The sequence below is a fragment of the Bombina bombina genome, chromosome 4, assembly GCF_027579735.1.
Source record: "Bombina bombina isolate aBomBom1 chromosome 4, aBomBom1.pri, whole genome shotgun sequence".
Classification (NCBI taxonomy): Eukaryota; Metazoa; Chordata; class Amphibia; order Anura; family Bombinatoridae; genus Bombina; species Bombina bombina.
This window is the reverse complement of record NC_069502.1, coordinates 677,754,587-677,780,535: the sequence shown is the minus strand read 5'-3', so window position 1 is coordinate 677,780,535 and position 25,949 is coordinate 677,754,587. Positions and strand designations below refer to the sequence as shown.

At 37.6% G+C, this 25,949-nt stretch overlaps 1 protein-coding gene across 2 annotated transcripts in view; it reads right to left on the bottom strand.

Moving 5' to 3' along the window:
• Nucleotides 1–25,417, bottom strand: part of LOC128656709 (amine sulfotransferase) — an 83,553-nt gene extending 58,136 nt beyond the window's left edge. Inside the window, exons 1-4 of one of the 2 annotated variants that reach the window (XM_053710811.1) lie at nucleotides 25,352–25,417; nucleotides 25,040–25,212; nucleotides 24,392–24,600; nucleotides 3,307–3,433 (exon numbers count right to left, since the gene is read on the bottom strand). In XM_053710811.1, coding sequence (XP_053566786.1) covers nucleotides 3,307–3,433; nucleotides 24,392–24,600; nucleotides 25,040–25,199 — 496 coding nt within the window. In that variant the 5' untranslated portion in view covers nucleotides 25,200–25,212; nucleotides 25,352–25,417. Of the gene's footprint in view, nucleotides 1–3,306; nucleotides 3,434–24,391; nucleotides 24,601–25,039; nucleotides 25,213–25,299; nucleotides 25,328–25,351 lie in introns of those variants that run through there. The other variant, XM_053710810.1, reaches the window with a different exon arrangement.
• Nucleotides 25,418–25,949: the final 532 nt, after the last annotated feature.

Sequence of the window (25,949 nt, the reverse complement as noted above, 5' to 3'; positions counted from 1 at the left end):
GTTCTGCAGTGACATATCTATTGTGTTTATCAAAGACACTTCGTATAGCAGAAAGGATAGAAGTCATTAAAGACTGGTTCATCTCTCTCAATTAGGGGAGGTACCCATGCCAGAGCTTTGCCTTTCAAAAGAGAGATGATGAAGGAGAATTTTTTAGAGGAAGACAAAAACACTGTAGGATTACACTTAAAGTAGAGCAGGCATTGGTTGAGACAACCTCTGCAATTCTCTGGGTCTCCATCAAATTCCTTTGGTAATGGCAGTTTCAGGGATGTAGACTTTGATATGAAAGCAGTAACTCTCTCTGGGGGTACTGGGAATGAAGTAGAAACCCCAGGAAGAGAAAGTGTTTGCTATACCTTGATCTATTTTAGAGTCCAAATGTTGAAGTTGTGCAGCGTGATCTCCAAGTAATTGACATTGATGAGTAAAGGCTTTTGCCAACTATTCTAGACTAGGCATGGTCCTAGAATTCTTTTGGGCCCTTCCCATAATTTTCTATGAAAACCATTGTGGCTAGTAGTCTTGCTATCCCACCATCAAGTGTAGTGATTAAGAAATAGCATTTGAGGCAATAGCATTAGAACCCAGGAGAAAGATGACTGAGCACATTGTCTATTACTGGAAAGCTGTATAGCTTTGTATTGCTGGGTAGCAAAATCAATGTCCAAGGTCAAAACTAAACGGGCATAAACAGCGTAGAATCGGGAGGCAGAAGAATGGTTGAGTAGGATATGGGTCGCAAGCTAGAAATCCAATGAAATAATTCAGCACACCCACAAGATAAACTCAATTCTAGGACAATGAGTAAGACAGCCCGGAAGGAATTTAAAGGTCTTTGGTGCGAGGCATCAGACATGACGAGCCACAGAAATATTTATTCGCTCTCCTGCTATTTTTATTTTAAAAAGCAGGAATGGAACCAAAAATGGGTCGGCTCCTAAGCTTTACATTCCTGCATTTTAAATAAAGATAGCAAGATAGAACAAATTGATAATAGGAGTAAACTTATTTATTTATTGCCTTATTTTGCACTAGCGGTAACACGAAAAGTGCAAAAATCCTAACCTGAGTTTTCGTGTGCACATGCTTGTATTCCCCAATAGAAATCAATGGAGACTAAAAAATGAAAAGAAAAAAAAAACTAACACCCTACTCGCATTCCCCATAAAAGTCAATGGAGAAAAAAGTGAAATGAAAACCCTACCATAAGCCTCTAGCCTATTAACCCCTAATCCACCATCTCCCCACATCGCAAACACTAAATAAAACTATTAACCCCTAAACCACCCCCCCACATCTTAAAGTCATACACTACAATATTAACCCCTAAATCGCCATTCCCCCACACCTCAAAGTCATAAACTACAATATTAACCCCTAAACCGCCATCCCCCACATTGCAAACACAAAATACAACTATTAACCCATAAATCGCCATCCCCCCACATCGCAAAGTCATAACTACACTATTAACCCCTAAACCTCCAACCCCCTACATGGCAAAGTCATAAACTAACATCTCAACCCCCTTACCTAACACCCCCTAACTTAACCCAAATTAAAATACTCAAAAGCCATTACAAGCCATTAGTGCTTAGAAAATTAACCAGAAGTCAATTCACTTTACAATGTGGTGTGTTCCCTGTAAATATATACTTATGTACATAAATATTTATGTGTTAATATGTGTATGTACATACACATATATTTCAGATCTGCTGCTCATCGCTGTGCGACCTACACCCTTCGCTGCACTAGTTCTCATTCCGTGAACGAGGCTTCCTTTGCAATCATAAAAGAACATATAATGACCATGTTTTGGGTTTATGATTCATAGTTTAAAAGTATCATTTAAGGAATATTCTTTAACTTTTTATCGAAGGGATATGAAACCAATTTTTTATTTCATGATAGAGCATACAATTTTAAACAACTTTCCTATTTACTTCTATCTAATTTGTTTCATTTTCTTGGTATCCTTTGTTGAAGCAGCAGTAATGCACTACTGAGTGGGTAGCTGAAAGCCAATGACTAGATGGATATATGTGCAGCCACCAATCAGCAGCTTCTGAGCCTACCTAGGTATACTTTTAAACAAAGGATACAAAAATAAATAAATAAAATAATTAGATAATAGAAATAAATTGGAAAGTTATTTAAAATTGCATTCTCTATCTGAATCATGAATGGAAAAAAATGTGGGCTTCAAGTTCCTTTAAACTAGGATGCAAAATTTTTTTTTGCAATATGAAATTAACATGCTTTAAAATTTAAATATTTATGAAAAAATCTTGTGAAAAGTGAACATATACAATGTTAAAGGGACACAAAACATTTTGAGCTTGTAATATAAAAGTTTTAATTATTCATATTAAAACAGCTTTGCAATAAACGTATTATTTGCCTTTGTTTCTTGTCATTTAACCCTCAAATTAATTGTTTTTAGAAGTGCATGTGGCAGACTCACAATTCTGCTCCTTGTCTGTTCCTAATAGTCCTCAGTAGAGGGAATCAGATAAGGAACTGCTAAACCTTTCTTTCTCACAAAATAACAATAGCAAGCCTTGCCTATTCCAGCAAATTGCCTGGATTGGTTCCTCCAAATAAGGCAAGTGGAAGGTGAAATTTGGCTAGTGAAAAACAATTGCAAAGATGTTAACACATTCAAAAATATTTCCCATTCACCTAGTATGTGAACTTATTGAAATAATTTTGGAATTTCAAGGTTTTTACTCTCCCTTTAAAAAGTTCAGAATGATTTTAAAAAGGTAAGACTGATGAATCAGGTAAATCCAAAAATCATGTGATAACTTGCTTTAAAGTATTTTTTTCTGATTTATTAGAATGTTCATGCGCTTCTCAGTGTAAGTCATAGCAAGTTTTCACATTGTCATGAAAAATGATTCAAATTCTTATCAACTGGACACATATAGCTAAAAACTATGCAAAAACCTATAACAGGTTGGAATTAACCCCATACAGTGTTACTTGTGCACATACATCCTTCAGTGTAGATATGAGAATTCATAGGAAATAGAAATATGAAGAGGTCAGATAGATTTTGTATGTTATCTTCACAGGTAAAACATTTTATATAGCTTGAATCACACATATTTTACCTTACGAAACTCATCCACTCATGTTGCATCTCTCTTTTATCTATATTAATCCATATTTACATGCAGTAAATTTTACAATGTAGTTCTGATTTTAAAGAAAATGATCCAGGCTTTGTATTACTCAAAGAGCACAAGTACTTTCCTTCAAGTAAAATAAGAACTGATCTCCACAGCTTCACCTTACCTAATCCTGAAATAAACATGTTGAAGAAAGTTTCAAAGTCTTCTGTCTTGCCATGTTTTTCCACCATTTTATGAAAATGATAAAATGAAACCAGAACATCTTTTGGATTTCTTGATACATAGATAACCTGTAGGTAAAAATGAAAATGTTTTCCGAGTCTGCAGTATTTCATTTAAATAAAATTTTAATGACTTCATTGTATGGCCCACAATTTCCTTTGTATTTATGATGACTAGTTCCATTACTAAAAAAAAGCCCTACTCTATACTTTTATTTTGGCTATTATTACAGTATGCATCCTTAAAGTGAAAGTAAATCTTAGTGTTTTACAAACGCTAGGATTTACTATTGAAACAAATAAAGGTCACTTTCATTCATGAAGTATAAGATACTACATGTATAAAGCTCCTTTATTTGTTTCAACCGATCGCCGCTCTTAGCTCCTACAGCATCGCATGGCTAAAAAAAAATTGGCTAAGAGGTGACGTTTTCACCTCATAGCCAATAGCTGTGCGGTAAATCCGGCTCCCATGGGCGCCAAGCCGGATTTACCGCACGGCTATTGGCTAAGAGGTGAAAATGTCACCTCTTAGCCAAATGTTTTTTTAGCCGTGGGCTGCTGTAGGAGCTAAGAGCGGCGATCGGTTGAATCAAATAAATGAGCTTTCTACATGAAGTATCTTATACTTCATGAATGAAAGTGCCCTTTATTTGTTTCAATAGTAAATCCTAGCGTTTGTAAAACGCTAGGATTTACTTTCACTTTAAGTGAACACTAATAGGGCACAATAGAAAAAGCACACAAATGAATTACTTTGTCAGTCATTGATTTCCTATTTTAACAGAATCATTTCAGGAGTCACAAAGAAAACCAATTAAGCCTCTGAAAAAAAGTCCGGTCTTGTACACATGGGCAAATTAATGGCTAGATTACAAGTGGCGTGGTATATTTCTTTTTCACGATCACAAAAACTCTGCTGGAGTTCTGCTTTTTGCGCTAGTCGTATAAAAAGTTTAAAAAACTTTTTTTGCTAGCGGTAACCCATTTCACGCTTAAAGTGATCGTGAATTTTGATGCTAAAGTTCCCGGTTTTAAAAAAATTGAATAAAAACAGGAGCACTTTAATTAATCAAAATTTAAATTTCACTCCTGTGGTAAAAAAAAAACTTACCTTTTAATCTTCACAGCAGCTCCAGCATCCTCCACCCGTTGCAAAGCCTTTTCCTGGGTCTAAAATGAGGAATCCGGCTTCCTCCAATCACGGCGTTGAATCAGACACTGATTCCCCCAGGGGGGAAGCTGTGATTGGAGGATGACCTATCCATTATTTCTGACATCAGAATGGCTTGCGACGACTGGAGGGAGCTGGAGCTGCTGTGAAGATTAAAAGGTAAGTTTTTTTTCACAACAGAAGTGAAATGTAAATTTTGATGAATTAAAGTGCCCCTGTTTTTAATCAAATTTTTAAAAACCGGGCACTTAAGCATCAAAATTTACATTCACTTTAAAGTAGAAAATCGAAAATCATGATCATGTTTTTGCATTCTACCATAGAAGTCAATGGAGGAAAAAATGTGTAACAAATCCCACTTTCTCATGCAAACACTATAGCATTTTCACAATTGCACTAATCCGACATGAAAATATAAATATTTCATATTCCAATGTTCTTAAAATAACGGAATATGTTCTATTTATTTATAATTAAATATTTTTTTGTGCTATATTTTTTTTTTTAACAATTTTTATTAGATGGTGCTTTTTATAAGTGTAACTGTACTTTGTAATGTATTTTTGATATGTTTTATGACACTTTTTTGTTTCGGAAAACAGTTAACCACAGCTCTAAGATCGCAGTAAGGATTGAAGCGTAAATCGCTCAACTTGTAATATCTGCGCAAATAAAACTGCTCAAGAAAAGACGATATCGCGTGCGCAAAACTGTTTGCACCTTACTTTTAATCTAGCCCTAAATGTCTTGAACATAATACTATCAATGGCAAAATGTGCAGCAGTTGAGTTGCATACATACACTGCACATTGTTTAAAGAAACAAAATGGTAGTTCAATCAAGAGTGACTTAAGTGAGTATTTTTAGATGTAAGGATCAATATTTCCTTGCTGGGCATTTTTAATAATGTCCTTTTTATGACACCTGAACTTAAGCTGTTATAGAAATATGTTATATCTGGTATCTGTTTAGATAAATATGCACACATGGTTTGCTACTGAATTATAACTACATAAACCCAGGTATAATACAGTATAGTAGTTTCTACTATGGAGGTTTCGTTAGCCTTAAAGGGACAAATCAACACTAAAATTGTTATTGTTTAAAAAGATAAATAACGCCTTTATTACCCATTCCCCAGCTTTGCACAACCAACATTGTTATATTAATATATTTAATAACATTTAAACCTTTAAATTTCTGCCTGTTTCAAAGCCACTACAGATAGCCTCTTAACACATGCTTTTTTATTAGCTTTTCACAACAGGGGGCAGCTAGTTCATGTGAGCCATATAGATAACTTTGTGCTCATGCCCGTGGGTTGTGGCAGACACTGCACTAATTGGATACTAAACAATTGATCAGCCCCCCCTTAACCAAGTGACTAAAACGTATATGCACTTTATTCTTAAGTGTAGTCAAACTTGGAAATGTTGTAAAGGTAGTAACACACAAACACAGAGACACACATAAGCATTCACATATAGACACTCTAGTAGACACGCAAAGAAACACACAAACACACTCAGACACAGACACCCACACAGACACTCAGCACTTGTTTACATTGACCTGACAAGTAATGAGGTAGACTACAGTTTTGGCAGAAAAGGAGATTTACAAGACAAAATATGGAATTCTGATTATCTTTTGTCAAGGAAGATGCCAACTATATGATGACAACATCATGCAGTGGCTGAAAGGAAGGACCCTGAACTGACTAAACAGTAATTTAAAGGTTAAGTGGTGCATTGGTGACTTCTAGAAAGGTCTCATTAGTCTCAAAGTCTGTAGAAAGATGTGAAAAAAATAGTAAGGTCAAAATGTCCTAAAAAGGAACAGACAATGGGCATACACACACACACACACAAACTCAAACAGAAACTTGCACATACACCCAAGGAAACACCCACAGAGACAGCCTCAGAAATCACACAAAGACATACACACTCACAGAAAACACAAAAAGATACATACACACACAGAGAGACACCAACAGAAAACACACAAAGACATACACACACACACACCCTCACAGAGACACCAACAGAAAATGCACAAAGACAGGCACGCAAACCCTCACAGAGAGATCCACAGAAAAAATATATACACACTCATAGAGACAACAACAAAAACACAAAGACATAAACATTGCCATCCCCTAAATCAACAGTGTGTGACATGCATAATAAAAAATAGCAGGAATTAAAAGATCACTTTTTAAAGAATCATATTTGTAAATGTGCAAACAAAAATACTTCTGTGAATTCAAATGTGTACATTATTGATCTGTCAGAATGGGTATATATATATATATATATATATATATATATTCTAGTTATGAGATCCAAGCACTCACTGTAGGTTGTGTTGCCTGGGTGCACTCTATGGTGGATAGGTAGAAACTTTCATGAAGAGAAGAGGCACTCACAGGACTTAATTAATCCAAAATGTATTAATAGTTCATCAATTCAGTCAGTCAACGTTTCAGTCCTCGCAGGGACCTTTATCAAGACTGTTTCTACACAGAAGATACAAAATAAGATGAAAAGACAGTTAATTCCACTAAGAGTAAAAACTCCACATTAGACAAGACTAACAACCATAAGACACTTGTAAAGACAAAAAAAAGAAAAGAAAACCACTATGGGAAAAAAATAAAAAAGTGATATATAGAATGTATTTGGTCAAAGAATAAATGAAATTTCATGAGCCATGTGTGGGAATCCCCATATCCGCTAGTAAAGTATACTTAGTAAGGTTCATGGCCTTTCAAACAGTAGTTTCACATATACATGTTATACTAGTTAACAAAAACATGCCAATACATGAATATAGGTACAAAATATGTGTACTTTCATAATAGTCAAAACAAGAACAAGGTCCTATTGCACACAGCACCTAGCGTGTTGCAACTGGTTCTATATATGCCAAGATAGTAGAATGAACAATACTACAGATCAGATCTTAAAGAAGACACATAGATAAATAGATACAAAAGAGTACAAAGTCAAATGAAACAAACACCTAAATAAATTAACAAAATTTAGTAGAAAAACAACAGTACTAGAGTAGATAAAAAAGGCTCCTATCCTCACCACGGGTATCCATACATTTCCATAATTTTATATACAGCAGTGTAGGCATAAATATTGGTGTAAAGCACCTACTTCAGAGATACGTTGAGGTAATGAACATATAGTCAAACGCCCCATACAGTTAAGATAAGTATGTATACTATTAGATTAACATATGTATTAATAGTTCAACATAAGCATAACCATTTCTAGACACTGGCAAGTGGGTGTGTGTTAATAGTAAATCGGATAACATCAGTATAGAACAGTACATCAAGATACTCGTCTACATCAGCCCTTCTTAAACTGTGGGTCGCGACCCCATATGGGGTCACGTAACCCTAATCTGGGGGTCACGGGCTGTGTGTTTTAAAAAAAAAAAATTGTTTCCCTTCCAGGCATGTTTTCTGTAAGGTGCGCGGCCACGCACTTTCCCTCCCGCTATAGCGCAGGCAGAATGTCAGGCCTTGCAACACCAGAGGGATGGGGAAAGTGAAAGTGAGGCCCTGTGCTATGGGCAGCGACCGTTGCTATTACTGTACAGGCTGCGTACTGGACCAGATATGGTTGCCTGGGTTGCACTTAGGATAGTGATGTGAAAAGGCTGACTGTAATGACTTGTAGGCACGACTAGGCCTTGCATTTGCTTCTGATCGGCTTAGTGGGGACTGTAAAGTGACTGAATGTGGCATTTTTTTGTGTCAGCCATGCCTTGACCCTTTTCAGAATCCATTAAGAAGAGGATATGCAGGGACCTGCTGCAGAGGTACATGGGACACTTCTTGCAGGAGAAGCTGAGTTTGGAGCAGCTCACACTAGACTTGTATCAAGGGACTGGCTCAGTGTCAAAGGTTCCCCTGGATAAATGGGTATGTAGTTCTCATAGATGTTGGCATTAAAACACTTGCAGTATTTCTTTAATAGACCTGGTGTTTTATAATATATTACAAGATCTCTTTAATTAGCCAAGTCCTGAACCAGACATTGGCAGACTATGTTATGTGCCTGATGCTCATGTGCTAGGTGCTGGATGATGGTTTGCCTGACAGTGCCAGATCCCTAATTTCTAAAGTTTGCTGACCGTTTGCCAAGTGCTGACTGACCGCATGTCAGGTGCTGGCTGAACATGCTGGCTGACAGATGGATGGGGGTATAAGTATGGGAGGGAGGGTATGAGAATGGAAGGGCGGTATGAATATGAAGGTGGAGTATAGAAGGAGCAGGGGAGTGAGCATGGAAGGGGCAAGTATGAGCATGGAAAGAGGGAGTATGAGTATGGAAGGGGGAGTATGAGTATGGAAGGAGGTATGAATATGAAGGGAGTATGGAAGGTGCAGGGGAGTGAGCATGGAAGGGAGGAGTATGAGTGTGAAAGAGGAGTGAGCATGGAAGGGGCAGTGAGCATGGAAGAGGGGAGTATGAGCATTGAAGGGGGGGAGTATAAGTGTGAACAGGGAGTATGAAGGGGGGGGTATGGAAGGGGCGGGGGTGAGCATGGAGGAGGGGGAGTTTGAGTATGGAGGGGTGAGTATGAGTATGATTTTATTATCAGTAAATGTTTTATTTGTATACTATTTTATATACCCAGGGTCACGTAAAAATTTATTGCGCAAAAAGGGGTCGTGAGTGGAAAAAGTTTAAGAAGCCCTGGTCTACATCAAGGTGCAAGGAATGTCAAGGGGACTGACAGAGTTACCTTATAACTAGGTTGCAGGATCACAATGTTTTCAAGATCCAGTGGTCAAGCATGTAAGTTTTACTTACCTCAGTATGAGGGTGAATAATGTACTCAGCGGTGAGCAGACTAGTGATGTCCAGTTCATGAACGAATCGTTCATTTGAACTGGTTCTTTTCAGTGAACTGTGTGAATCAGTTCACCAGACTGAACTGATTCGTTTGCAAACAGTTCACTTCCTGAGTCTGCAGCAGCACTGGTAATATGATCCTAGAGTGAGTTCTGCTTCTGCTAACTCCTCCTTTGCAATGAATCACACAGCGGAATCTCACTCTAGGATCATATTACCAGTGTTGTTGAATCAGTGTACTGTTAGCTAACTTGTTTGCAATGAATCAGTCTGTTAACAGTTCACTGATTCAAAGAGTAATATGCCATTTCTGTATTGTGTTACACTTTCACAATAAATAGAATTTTATTTGTTAGCTACCCATATTTCCCCACAATTGCTTTTTTAATGAAGTGCGTGGAAAACCACAATGTACGTTAAACTTTTTTTTTTTTTAACATAATGCTGTCTTGTTACTTCATTAGGGCTACTATATATTCTAAAAAAAAGAACCACAGTAGATTGCTTTCTTTTTTTTATTCATAAGGAAAGGAAGCAAATTGTATACAATTTGTAAAATGTTCTCAAACTACAAGGTGGTAGTGCTGGATTCACACAAGGAGGAGTCCATGATTGATTTGATTCAGGAGCAACTAGCAGCAGAGAGCAGACACAGTGACTCAGGACTCATTCTAAATGATTCAGAATCGCTGCGTCTGTACTGAATCTGTGATTCTTCTGCTCTGCCTCTCAAGCGCATCACGTGATCAGTAGGTGAACTGATGAATCGGTTCAGTTAATCGAACCGTCCAAAATGAACCGATTCATCAGGATGAACCGAACTTCACATCACTAGAGCAGACTATGGTCTGCGCCGCTCTTAAATACTGCATAAACATTACAACCCACATAGCCCTAATCTAACCCAAACCCCCCTTAAATAAACCTAACACTAAGCCCCTGAAGATCTTCCTACCTTATCTTCACCATACCAGGTTCACCGATCCGTCCTCGGAAGTCTTGATCCAAGCCTCGGAAGTGTTGATCCAAGCCCAAGCGGGGGGCTGAAGAGTGACGTCCATCCTCGGGCTTAAGTCTGGATCCAAGCGGCGACTGAAGAAATCCATCATCGGGATGAAGTCTTCTATCAAGCAGCATCTTCAATCTTCTTTCTTCCGGAGCGGAGCGGAGCCATCTTGTTCCCAGCCGACGCGGATCCATCCTCTTCTAACGACGCCTACTAGCCGAATGACGGTTCCTTTAAATGACGTCATCCAAGATGGCGTCCATCGAATTCCGATTGGCTGATAGGATTCTATCAGCCAATCGGAATTAAGGTAGGAAAATTCTGATTGGCTGATGGAATCAGCCAATCAGATTGAGCTCGCATTCTATTGGCTGTTCCGATCAGCCAATAGAATGCGAGCTCAATCTGATTGGCTGATTCCATCAGCCAATCGGAATTTTCCTACCTTAATTCCGATTGGCTGATAGAATCCTATCAGCCAATCGGAATTCGACGGACGCCATCTTGGATGACGTCATTTAAAGGAACCGTCATTCGGCTAGTAGGCGTCGTTAGAAGAGGATGGATCCGCGTCGGCTGGGAACAAGATGGCTCTGCTCCGCTCCACTCCGGAAGAAAGAAGATTGAAGATGCTGCTTGATAGAAGACTTCATCCCGATGATGGACTTCCGACTTCAGCCCGATGATGGATTTCTTCAGCCGCCGCTTGGATCCAGACTTCAGCCCGAGGATGGACGTCACTCTTCAGCCCCCCGCTTGGGCTTGGATCAACACTTCCAAGGCTTGGATCAACACTTCCGAGGACGGATTGGTGAACCTGGTATGGTGAAGAAAAGGTAGGAAGATCTTCAGGGGCTTAGTGTTAGGTTTATTTAAGGGGGGTTTGGGTTAGATTAGGGGTATGTGGGTGGTGGGTTGTAATGTTGGGGGGGGGTATTGTATGTGTTTTTTTTACAGGCAAAAGAGCTGAATTATTTGGGGCATGCCCAGCAAAGGGCCCTGTTCAGGGCTGGTAAGGTAAAAGAGCTTTGAACTTTTTTAATTTAGAATAGGGTAGGGCATTTTTTTTATTTTGGGGGGCTTTGTTATTTTATTAGGGGGCTTAGAGTAGGTGTAATTAGTTTAAAATTGTTGTAATATTTTTCTGATGTTTGTAAATATTTTTTTATTTTTTGTAACTTAGTTCTTTTTTATTTTTTGTACTTTAGTTAGTTTATTTCATTGTATTTATTTGTAGATATTGTATTTAATTAATTTATTGATAGTGTAGTGTTAGGTTTAATTGTATTTATTTGTAGATATTGTATTTAATTAATTTATTGATAGTCTAGTGTTAGGTTTAATTGTAGGTAATTGTAGGTATTTTATTTAATTAATTTATTGATAGTGTAGTGTTAGGTTTAATTGTAGGTAATTGTAGGTATTTTATTTAATTAATTTATTGATAGTGTAGTGTTAGGTTTAATTGTAACTTAGGTTAGGATTTATTTTACAGGTAATTTTGTAATTATTTTAACTAGGTAGCTATTAAATAGTTCTTAACGGGGGGCGGAGTTAACTGCCGTACTGAACAGCAGCATCTTTCAGGAGCTCCTGGATAGAAGAGTAAATTTGGCCATAAAAACTGTATTAAATTACACTAAAATAACTTTAGTCACATCACAGTCGTGACAGAAAGAGACTCTGCCAGTGTCTTACAAAAACAATATTGAATTTGGGCTGTGCAGGAAAGACAAGAGAGAATACCGCCGCTGACCGAATCACACTACCTCCATCAACGTAACCGGCTTGATCCGTGTCTGCCTCCTCACTCCGGGTCCGCCGCCGGATCATCACCTGATATCGAAAGAGCGACTTGCGACCCCGGGGGGTCGGGGCTCCGCTCCGGGGCCGATATTGCAGGCTGCGGTGGGTCTGGAGGCGGACCGGCAACAAATCTGACTGTGGCTGGGACACGCAAGACAAAAATAAACCAGGTGAGAGACTTATTAGGCATTGGCTCCTTACCCCCGAACAAAGCATAAGCCGACCCAGAGCCATCCTGAATCTACGCCACACTAACTGGCTGGGACACATGGAGGGGAGATTAATGGCGCGAATAGACGCCATCTTAGTTAGAGCCTGAGAGTTCCCGGGTGAGAACAGTGAAGGGGCATTCAGAACCTAGAAAGTTAGAAAGTGACAGCGAAGGGCCTCCAAGACCCCTGAAACTAACCCCTAAGCACACAAAACTCAGTGAATGGGACAATTACATTTAACTCTCATTCTAAGACCACACGCTGGGCTCTGAAATAGACTGAGCAACAAGCCATATTATTTGCTGACAGTCCAAATAAAACTCAGTTCAGCGAATAATTTCAGAACTTTACAGTCAGTGATATGCTATACACTAGCTGCTGCACTCATACAGGAGCTTATATCTTTACCGGGTCCACCTCTGCAGAGATCAGCACACAATTACAAAGCTGTATAAACAAGCCACCTTAATGAGCCTGACACATACATTTGAAGCAGGAATTTAAAAATACAGCAGCAATAGATAGGGTTATTATGAGCATACCCTGATAGAAGTCATATCTCACAGATACATTTCAGGACTCCAGATATAAAACCACAAAAGACAGCTGACCTCCCAAAAGAGCAGTACCTGAACATTTATGAAAACAGCTAATAGATCTACCATTTGAAATGTGAACAACCCCTCAAATTATACTGGGGATGAAAATATTCCAGCTAACATATCACCACAGCACCTCATGATTGCTTTTGCTATGACTCTGCAATAATTGCCTGCCCACTGATATCTTCTCATGTACTATCTGCCTTCATACCTACACTACAGAAAATACTGGGTTACACTACATACCATCAGTGTCTCCACAAAACACTTCTTATAAACTAACCGATCATTTGTCTAATCTACGTTCATTTATCTTCAAGATGGCATCTAAGAGAGCTACAAAAGGTGAGAAACCAATAAAATCATCAACTGTGTCAACATTCTTTAAACCCTCCCAAACAAACAAACAACTTCTGGACACAGAAATAGAAGACGAATCTGACACCGAATCACATCAAATGACACAAGATGATAGTCCACTAACAAAGGCTGACCTCAAAAACCTAGTGTCCAAAAAAGACATTGCAGACAATTTTGAAAAGCTGTGGGAGAAAATTGACTCCATTCACTCATCAGTGACCAATAGTCTATCGGAAATCAAATCTGATCTGTGTGAAATGGGCAACAGAATGGAGACATTAGAAGACCAAAAAGATGCAATGGTGGAACAAATGGATGAAATGGCACAAACCATATCCACACAACAACAAACTTTTGAAGAACTCCAAGATAAAATAGAAGATTTGGAGAATAGGAGCAGGAGGAACAATATCCGCCTCAAAGGAGTTCCAGAAGAAATAAGCCCCACGGATATACCAGCATACCTCACCCAACTCTTCACTCATATCACAAATTCTCCAACTGATTATACTTTTCATATAGAAAGAGCTCACAGGGCCCTGAAGCCTAAGCCTAAACCAGGACTACCCTCAAGAGATATTATAGTCAAACTAACATTTTTTCCTGATAAAGACAAAATCTTACAAGCGGCAAGAAAAAATCCAACTTTCAAATACCAAGGTAACATTATCCAATTTTATCAGGATCTTAGTGTGCGAACACTACAGAGAAGAGGAACCTTACGCCCCCTTACCACCTTACTCAGGAAGCATCAAATACAATATAGATGGGGGTTCCCGTTTGCTTTATACATCATAAAAGACTCCAAGACGATCACACTGAAAGATCCGGAAGATATCCCAGAGATCTGTAAGATCTTAGCCTTGGAGACTCCTACTATTCCAATCTCAACATCAAACCCAACAAAAGACAAAGATCCAGGCAGGCAATCAGAGCCACTTAAATGGCAAAAGATTAACCACAAGAAACAAAAGACCAAAGAGACAGGAGGGAAGATTTACTAGAAGGTTAGACAAAAGTACAGAACTGTAGATATACATATTCATCGTTCTTCATAGAGAGGAAGACAGAGAAGAACGATCGAATGAACTAATGACTGAAATGACTTTGGTCGATACCGAGAGTACATGAAGATATAATCCTTTGTGATTTGACCTGCCAAAGGATCTACAAGAGTGTACTCTATTCCCAAAGGTTTTTTTTTTTTTCTCTAGGTTTTAATTAAAAAAGAATACATACTGTGGTGAAGATAAAGCTTCCCCCCAGTATAATAGACTCTCACTTATTTACCTTGATGATATTTCATTGGTTACTTACAAAGGGTCCTAATGTTGAGGACTCTAGTTTGTTATTTACTAAATGTTTATTAATGTTTTTTCTTCTTAACCCCCCCCCATCCAGTGACGACACAACAAAGACCACTACCGACACAGCATAGCCTACTACATGCAATCCTGATCTCCTGATCACAACTCAACTAGGTATCCAACCCAGTGAATCAAAGGTAAAACATTTCCTTGTACGACACCCACGCATAGACACAACACTATGAACCCTAAAATAAAGATACTATCCCATAATGTGAGGGGGTTGAACACTAACGTTAAAAGAAGAATAGCAATGACGCAATACAGATCCCTAAAAGCTAATATACTATTCCTCCAAGAGACACACCTGCTCAAAGACAACATTCCGAAATACTGGGCAAAATATTTTGACACTCATTATCATTCCACGGCTAGGTCCAAAAAAAGTGGCACATTCATACTGATACATTCATCTCTCAACTTTACTCCGGAAGCCATAATAACAGACACTGAGGGGAGATACCTGATTGTCAGAGGTAGAATACTAGAATCAGAAATCACACTATGCAATATATACGCACCAAATGAAAATCAGCACAAATTTTTTCACCATATATCACATTTACTCACGCAATGGTCACATACTAAAATATTCTTAGCCGGGGATTTTAATATTACGATGCTACCTATTAATCCTACCACCACCAAACCTCTAACCAATAAACAGACCAGACACAATCGGATAGTCAAGTCAATCCGTGACACCCTACTTCCCCACTCCCTGATAGAGACATGGAGTACCATGTATGGCCAGACAGATGACACAACATTCTACTCGGCAGCACACAAAACCTATGTCAGGCTTGATTATATATATGTTAGCCAGATTTTACAACCTCTACTGAATTGTTCACAGATACACACCTGTGTGTGGTCTGACCACTCCATAATCACCCTGCAGATTAACGGCATTAGAGATCCAGACAGAAACAGAACTTGGACTTTTGACCCATCTTGTGTCAAAAATCCCCAAATACATGACAAAGTACTTCAACAGTTAATTGAATACTGGCACATAAACACAGACACCACAACTAGCCCAGGGATTATATGGGCAGCGCACAAGGCGGTCCTCAGAGGGATACTAATTAAAGAAAAAGCAAGTCAGGTTCAAAAATATAGACAGCAACTACAACAGCTCCACACAGAAATTGGGGATTTAGAAAAGCGACACAAATATAACAAAAGTAAAGCTAACTTACAACTACTCCAAACTAAAAGGTCTGCTTTAGCTTCACTACTTCACACACAAGCTTCTAGAGCCATTCATAAAATCCAGGCGCAATACTTTATATTCGCGAACAAACCCGACAGATACATGGCACACAAAATTAGAGAAAGATGTAGGGCCTCTGCGATTCCGCTAATTGAGACACTAAACAACACCACGACCTCACACCCACAAGAAATTGTGGACACTTTCGCAAGATACTATGGAGAACTATATAATGGGGAAAAAGTTATACATAATCAAGAAATGGAGACAATGTCTTCAAACTTCTTCCCCCAAACTCAATTGCCAAATATAACTTTAGAACAGAGGGAAGCAATCAACGCCCCCATTTCCACAATAGAAATACTAGGTGCCATCAAGGATCTTAAAACGGGAAAGGCGGCAGGACCAGATGGCTTCCCAGCCGAATATTACAAACTATTTAAAAACTCACTAACCCCACACCTAGTGAAATTCTGTAACCACATTATGGAAGGAGGAGATATCCCCCCAGACTTATTAGCTGCCAAGATAGTTGTAATCCCCAAGCCAGACAGGGACCACAAAAAGTGCCAGAACTATCGCCCAATATCTCTCATAAACCAAGATGTTAAGATATTTACGAAAGTAATCGCAAACCGACTTAAGCACATTATCCCCCACTTGGTCCACCCAGACCAGGTGGGCTTTATCAAGGACAGGGAAGCCCCAGACAACTTCCGAAAAGTTACCAATTTACTACAATTTCTAGGAGAGACACGAACGCCTTCTCTGCTCCTATCTTTGGATGCGGAGAAGGCGTTTGATAGAATAGATTGGGACTATATGTTCTTAACACTACGCCATATGGGTTTTGAGGGAGCATTTATAAAAGCTTTAAAAGTTATATACTCGCGTCCAGAAGCCCAGGTCTCATCAACAGGATATAAATCGAAATCCTTCCCAATTCGCAACGGTACCAGACAGGGGTGCCCCCTGTTCCCATTGCTCTTCACACTATGTATAGAACCACTAGCAGTTACGATCCGCTCACACTTAGACATATCAGGGGTTAAAATAAATACATCAGAATACAAACTATCTCTCTTTGCTGATGATATTTTATTGACCCTGACGAATCCACTAATATCTTTACCGAACCTTTATCAAACAATAAGGAAATTCTCAACCATCTCGGGATTTGAAATCAATCCAGACAAATGTGAAGCCTTGCCCATTGCGATACCCCAACAGACTAAAACAATATTAGAAACGCAATTTAATTTTAAATGGATGAAACACACACTAAAATACTTGGGAATTCAGATCCCAACTTGCCCCACTCAACTATATAAAGTAAACTACATCCCATTGTTTAGGCAAATAAGAAGGGACATGACAAAATGGAAGAGCTTTCACTTCTCATGGTTAGGTAGAATAGCGGCGGTAAAAATGAATGCCATGCCACGAATACTGTACTTATTCAGAACCCTCCCTATAAAAATAATAAAACCAGATTTAGAAACATTACAAAAATAAATTTCAGTATTTATTAGGGGAGATAAAACTAATAGGATAGCAAAATCTATCTTAACTAGGCACAAATCACTCGGGGGCATTGGAGCACCGAACTTAATAGACTACTATAATGCAGCCAGACTAGCTCAAGACTCACTACTCTTGAAGAGGTCGAGGGGAATTATATGGCCTAATGTAGAAGCGAAAATAGGGGGATGGGATGAAGCTGATTTAATTATCTGGGACCCAGGGAGGGCACAGAAAGACGGAAAGACACCTAGACCCTACACCACAAATCTCACCATAAAGATCTGGAAGACAGCGAAAACGAAATATAAACTCTTACAGCAGTATTCCCTATCAATACCAATCAGATATATCATGCCAGAAGACCTATGGACCCAGCTTAAAAAATGGGAAAACAAAGGATTGTACAGAGTAGCAGATTACCTAATAGGAAGAAACATACTGACGTTTAAACAACTACAGACAAAGATTGACCCGATGAAGCTACACTGGTATATGTATCTACAGATACACTCTGCCTTACAAACATACATAAAACACCCTAGAGAAGAGACCACCACACCAATAGAGATCTTCTGTAAAACAGAAGAACGCAACAAACATACCATATCTCTACTATACGTGTCTATACAGTCCAACCAAAACACTTCTAAGACCTTGACTATGCTGGCTTGGGAACGAGAACTACTTATTTGTAAAGATATAAAGGAATGGGATCTAATGTTTCAGAACGCAGAGAAAGGGCTGATTAGTGTAGATCTTAAGGAAAATGTTATAAAAACTATCCACCGGTGGTACCTAACCCCAACACGAACGGCCCATATGCACCCACAAGGCAACAGATTATGTTATAGAGGTTGTGGAGAAGTAGGGACTTACAGACACATGTGGTGGGATTGCAGAGAAATTAGGGGGACATGGAGCAGACTTTCTGCCCTCCTCACACAGATGCTAGATGAAAACATCAATCTCACGATCCAACAGGCTTTATTACATGAACACATCAGTAAATATCATAAACATATCAACACATTCATTAAGATCTTATGCACAATCACGAGGATATGCATAGCTAAACATTGGAAAACTGGAGCTCCAACTTGGACAGAGATTCACAACAAAATCCAATATACATACACCATGTATGAGACAGCGTCAAATACACTAGATAACAAGGAAACTACTCAAGCAGTGTGGTATTACTGGATAAGTAATGGTTCCTCATCCCCGTGAGGTAGCTGGAGATCAGAGATCTAAGTAACCATCATAATACAACCACACTAAAACACATTGATATGCACATGTTATAGACCTAGAAACAAGGTGTCGTCACTCCCCCCTACCCCCCCTATCCTTGCAAACTAATTTTCAATTGTTAATTCTTAAGGTTTTAACTCCAAGTTACCCAACCCTATGTCTACTAGATTATTTAATTCAAGATACGGGAAATACCTAGATACAAATGATTACTTTTAACCAAGAAAGTTTCAGCCAGATATACTTATGTAGTGTAATATGGTTACAAAAAGCAAGCTGAACCAGTGACTTGAAAGATGCCGTTTAGCGACGAATGATAACCACAGTTTATGTGGTGATAACATACTGTTACATTTCTGATAGAACTGCTCATGAGCAAACGACAACACATTATTAAGATATCACTGTGACCAGTCAACAATACAATGTGTTTATGCATATACAAACTAACCATCTGTAACCTATATGTCACTGTATATATGTAACGCAGTATTTCCCAACTCAGAGGGCAACAGAAGAAAAGATAATTTATGTAGCATTATTTTATTAATGTACTCTTGTTCTTCGAAAAATATAAAACAATAAAAATTATTTAAACATAAATAGTTCTTAACTATTTAATAGCTATTGTACCTGGTTAAAATAAATACAAAGTTGCCTGTAAAATAAATATTAATCCTAAAATAGCTATAATATAATTATAATTTATATTGTAGCTATATTAGGGTTTATTTTACAGGTAAGTATTTAGCTTTAAATAGGAATAATTTATTTAATAAGAGTTAATTTATTTCGTTAGATTTAAATTATATTTAACTTAGGGGGGTGTTAGTGTTAGGGTTAGAATTAGCTTTAGGGGTTAAAAAATTAATTAGAGTAGCGGTGAGCTCCGATCGACAGATTAGGGGTTAATACTTGAAGTTAGGTGTCGGCGATGTTAGGGAGGGCAGATTAGGGGTTAATACTATTTATTATAGGGTTATTGAGGCGGGAGTGAGGCGGATTAGGGGTTAATAACTTTATTATAGTAGCGGTGCGGTCCGCTCGGCAGATTAGGGGTTAATAAGTGTAGGCAGGTGGAGGCGACGTTGAGGGGGGCAGATTAGGGGTTAATAAATATAATATAGGGGTCGGCGGTGTTAGGCGCAGCAGATTAGGGGTACATAGCTATAATGTAGGTGGCAGCGGTGTACGGAGCGGCAGATTAGGGGTTAATAATAATATGCAGGGGTCAGCGATAGCGGGGACGGCAGATTAGGGGTTAATAAATATTATGTAGGGGTCGGCGATGTTAGGGGCAGCAGATTAGGGGTACATAGGGATAATGTAGGTGGCAGCGGCGTGCGGTCGGCAGATTAGGGGTTAAAAAATTTTAATAGAGTGGCAGCGATGTGGGGGGGCCTCGGTTTAGGGGTACATAGGTAGTTTATGGGTGTTAGTGTACTTTAGAGCACAGTAGTTAAGAGCTTTATAAACCGGCGTTAGCCCAGAAAGCTCTTAACTACTGACTTTTTTTCTGCGGCTGAAGTTTTGTCGTTATATTTCTAACGCTCACTTCATCCACGACTCTAAATACTGGCGTTAGAAAGATCTCATTGAAAAGATAGGATACGCAATTGACGTAAGGGGATCTGCGGTATGGAAAAGTCGCGGCTGGAAAGTGAGCGTTAGACCCTTTCCTGACTGACTCTAAATACCAGCGGTAGCCCAAAACCAGCGTTAGGAGCCTCTAACGCTGGTTTTGACGGCTACCGCCCAACTCTAAATCTAGCCGTATGTGAGGTAGTCATGGTAACTGTCCCTAACACCTATCGTATTGAAAATACTAGAAGAGTTTGGCAAAACGTTGCTATAAGTAATGGGATTAGCAGGCTGTGTATAGAGTATTCTTTTTGCTCTACTTACATGGAATGCAAATGATCATAATTGCTCACTAGAAAAATAAGTAAACAGGAATGAGACAAAGATATACTGTATATATATTTGCAACTGTGTCAGTGTATTGTATCAATGGGAACAATACCTGTTGCTCAGTGTCTTATTGCTGACGATTGCAGGAGCGCAACAGATGCTGCCTGGCAATATATACTAAACGTATCAAGGGAAAAAAACATGTATGAGAGAGGGGTAGGAAGGAGTCTATTGAATGTGTAGTGTAGGTGATGTGTGGGTGTGTGCAGATTCATAACTTAAGCAAGTAAGCTTTATGTTGTTTGTGCGTGACTTTTAGATACCACATATAGAGGAACATATGTAGATTGGACTGCATAATTGTATTTAGTTCAGTAGGGAATAGGTGGGTATAGGGGTAGTGTAGATGTTCAGGAAGTAGAGACTAGTTCACGCTATTGGGAATATAATTCTATTCAGGTTGAAAAACCTAATTTAGATATTAGGTAAAATTGCAGGGGCCCCAGCATTAAACATTCAATGTTACATTAGCACTATGTTAATACTATGTGGATAATGGTTGTTAGTAAAAGAGAATTATATACTGAGGTAAGTAAAACTTACATGCTTGACCACCGGATCTTGAAAACATTGTGATCCTTCAACCTAGTTATAAGGTAACTCTGTCAGTCCCCCTGACATTCCTTGCACCTTGGTGTAGATGAGTATCTTGATGTACTGTTCTATACGGATGTTATCCGATTTACTATTAACACACACCCACCCACTTGCCAGTGTCTAGAAACAATTACGCTTATGTTGAACTATTAATACATATGTTAATCTAATAGTACTTAACTATATGGGGCGTTTGACAATATGTTCATTACCTCAACGTATCTCTGAAGTAGGTGCGTTACACCCGTGTTTATGCCTACACTGCGGTATATAAAATTATGGAAATGTATGGATACCCGTGGTGAGGATAGGAGCATTTTTTTATCTACTCTAGTCCTGTTGTTTTTCTACTAAATTTTGTTTATTTATTTATGTGTTTGTCTCATTTGACTTTGTACTCTTTTGTATCAATTTATCTATGTGTCTTCTTTAAGATCTGATCTGTAGTATTGTTCATTCTACTATCTTGGCATATATAGAACTAGTTGCAACACGCTAGGCGCTGTGTGCAATAGGACCATGTTCTTGTTTTGACTATTATGAAAGTACAGGTATTTTGTACCTATATTCATGTATTGGCATGTTTTTTTTAACTAGTATAACATGTATATGTGCAACTACTGTTTGAAAGGCCTTGGACCTTACTAAGTATACTTTACTAGCGGATATGGGGATTCCCACACATGGGTCATGAAATTTCATTCATTCTTTGTCCAAATACATTCTATATATCACTTTTTTATTTTTTTTCCCATAGTGGTTTTCTTTTCTTTTTTTTGTCTTTACAAGTGTCTTATGGTTGTTAGTCTTGTCTAATGTGGAGTTTTTACTCTTAGTGGAATTTACTGTCTTTTCACCTTATTTTGTATCTTCTGTGTAGAAACAGTCTTGATAAAGGTCACTGCGAGGACCGAAACGTTGACTGACTGAATTGATTAACTATTAATAAATTTTGTATTAATTAAGTCCTGTGAGTGCCTCTTCTCTTCATGAAAGTTTATATATATATATATATATATATATATATATATATATATATATATATATATATATATATATATATATATATATACAGTATATATACATACACACAAAGCAAATGTTGGGCCCTAAGACATGGCATTTTATATGGCTGTCTAGCCAATACAAAAAATATTTATATATACCATTTTAATTAGAGGTAAAGCTTTCTAGACAGAACAGTATTGCAAATACAGACATCTCCCAACCATAGAAAGCACTATCCTGCCAACTTTGAATTTCACCTTTTTTATATTCAGTGACATCGCAGTAAGATACGTTATAGGGAGAGAGGTCACATGAAGTAAAGCAATATGCAAAAACAGACTTCTAAAAATGTTAAAGAATAAAAAGAATTTCTTTACTTTAGAATGTGTATCTGTAAACAGAGAACAGTCTGTATCACTAGTCAAAATGTATTAAAGTGTCTCATTTAAACAAATAATACATGTGCACATATATTTACAAAATGTTTACAATCAAAAGTCATTCATTCTTCCAAAAGACCATTACGATAGAAGCTTTCTTGCACTGTTGCAGTAACATTATAATGAAACATAAACCATGCCCTAATCAATTATTTTTAAATTTCCATCTCTAACACTTCCCTATATATTAAACTACACTATTGCATGGCTTAGATGAGTGCTTAAAGACACATAGAACTCAAGTGACATAAAACTACTTTAGATCCACTGTCCTAATAGCCAGCAGCAATGCTTCCTAAGTTATCCTAGACTCCTAATGACACTCTGAGGGAAGAGGTGCAGGGGAGCTGCATTGTGTCAAATTACTATAAACACGAGAAGAGATACAGCAAACACTCAGTGCATCTGATCTTACTGTGTGATTATCCACAGCACCGGACTGGGTGAGCCTTTGGGGCAAATCGATATTTGCATTATTTAGTCTGACAGCAATTTTCATATTTCTGCACTGTGTGTAGGAAGTGGTGTATATCTAAAATTTATGCTAAAATTAGTAAGCTGCTGACGATATGGAGTGCTAAAATGTGAAGATTACTGTCAGACTAAATAATGCAAAGATGCAAACAATATCTACAGTAGTAGCCAAGTAATCCCCCTCTTTTACAACAAATCAGCACTGCTCCTTACCTAGGCCCCGCTATCTAAAGCATCAACAGACAGTCAGGAAACTGCTTTGATTGCCTCCTTGGCCTCTCAGTTTGACAGTCTGCCAAAATATTCAAAGAAAAGGGGTGTGTTCTAGCAATGCCATGTCTCTCCCATAGAAGTAAATGGTAGTGTTATGGCACCACACACATTGCTAACATTGACGCTTGTCAGCATTTTCCTGTGGCAGGGGGCCTATTTGAAGTGCTCCTAAATTTACATTCCTGCTGTCAAAATAAAGATAGCAAGAGAACGAAGAAAATTTGATAAAAGTAGTAAATTTGAAAGTTGCATAAAATTGCATGCTCTATCTGAACCATGAAATAATAAATTTGGGTTTAGTATTCCTTTAATATGCTAGTTTTCATCAAAATATTAAAATAATGAACAAATCACAGTTTGTATTCACAAAAATAAATAAATAACATCTGTCTGTTGTCTGATGCAATAAAGAGTTTGGAAGTTATACAAATGTTAAATATATACTAAAACTAAATGATAATAAAAGTATTAATTACAGATATTATGAACTGATCTATTTAGTAGACAATACAAATCTGACAGCAAATGCACAGGCAATCATCAGCAACAGTAAATATTTTTTTATGCTGTTCTCCTTTCACATTGGCTTCTTATTATTTTTTCTGCACCAGTTTCAAAAACACCTGCGTAAAATGTTTCTTATATTTATCCAATCAAAATGCAGGAAATCCAGGTCGCTAACATATACCTCACAACTTTATACATTAAAAAAAGATTAAACTGCTAATTTTTAATGACATCAAAAATTAGATGAATAAAAAAAAATACGCCCATGTCCATATCTGTAAAGTATCAAACAATAATGTTTACAAGATATCTCAGATTATAACGAACATTCAGTTCTATTTATTTAAACTTACTTTGCCTTTTCGCTTTCTCATATCTCTCGGCATTAAATAATGAGGTAAGTGTGTAGAAAACAGACGAGGAGAGGGACGTTTGTCATAATCAATGTTGTACACATTATATTCAATCCAAGGTGCCCTGTCCAAGTTAGTAATGGCTTCTGTTCCACTTCGATGACCTTCATTGAAGATAAGACTCAGAATCTGTTGTGTCCAAATTGTTCCTGCAAATGTAGACTGTATAAGATCTTCTAATTTAATATACAATTCCAAATTAATATTATTTTTGTATGACATATAATTATATTGTTAAAACCATATTTCTTAAACTACAAATGATCTGTTCCAAGAAATAGCAGCAGCACCTTGCTTCAAATAATATTTATTGCAGAGACAAGTAAAAAGTTTGCAATGTTTTGGGGGACAACCCCTTAATCATGCCTACAAATGATTAATCAAGTTAGTTTTGGAGACAGAAAACAGGGTTAAAAGTTGAGCTCAATAACTTGAACATCCTTTTTTAAGGTTTAATAAAAACACCAGCAAAGTAACAGATAAAGTGAGATGACCTAATTTGACTTTTGAATAAACAACTTTTTTATGCAAAAGACAAAGTCACTATCAGAGACTTAATAGTTTGCTACAAAATAATGATTACGTTACCAGATTTTGGATAAGTGACCAGAAACACATCACTTTCTCTGATTTCAAAGTGCCCCACAGCATCTATAGATTCAGGTGTAGTTAAATCCTTTTGAAAGTAAACTCCTTCGTGCTTGAATAAAAATGATTCTACAAACTTCTCAAGGTCTTCTTGGGACATTTTTGTATCACACCTATAAATGTAATAAAAATCAAAGATAGTTAGCAAATATTTATAATAAAGAACTGCACAACGGTGTTTAGCTTTATAATACAATTACCAAAATGATTACATCTTGTATATTTTTTTACAGATGATATCCATATACTAACCATCAAGTTTCAAGTAAAAGCTTTTTATAGAGAACAAAAAAACATAACACGTTTAATTGGTTTAAGATTGTGAACTTTGGGTGTGGAGTGACCTTTGAATTGTCATTGCTCTAAATAAAAAAAAAGTTTGTTTGATTTGGTAATGTCAATAGAGTTAAAGGTGCATTAAATAACTGCTTTCATTTTATCTAAACCATTTAATTCTTATAGCACTGCAGTATTTGTTGGCGCTCTGCAAATAAATTATAATAATAATTCTAATAATAATTATCAAAATTAGTTTTAATCCTTTTACTTTTGCATAGAGTATTAATTGCACATATAAAAAGGTGGTGCATTGAATAATTTTTTATCAACAAAATTCAAGAGCAGCAAAGAACATGTTAAAAATGTTTTGTAAAACTATTTAATTTGATCTGGGTCAATGTAGTGTTTTCCATGTGATTATTATTTCTGATGTCTTCTATGTATTAGTCCCTGTTTCCCCCTGACCTAAATTTGTCTGTGCCTATTTCTTAATACCTGTGTATGCCCATACTGATATGGCCTGGCTGCTTTAGCTTTACTTACTGAATACCTGTGAATGACCTCCTGCTTC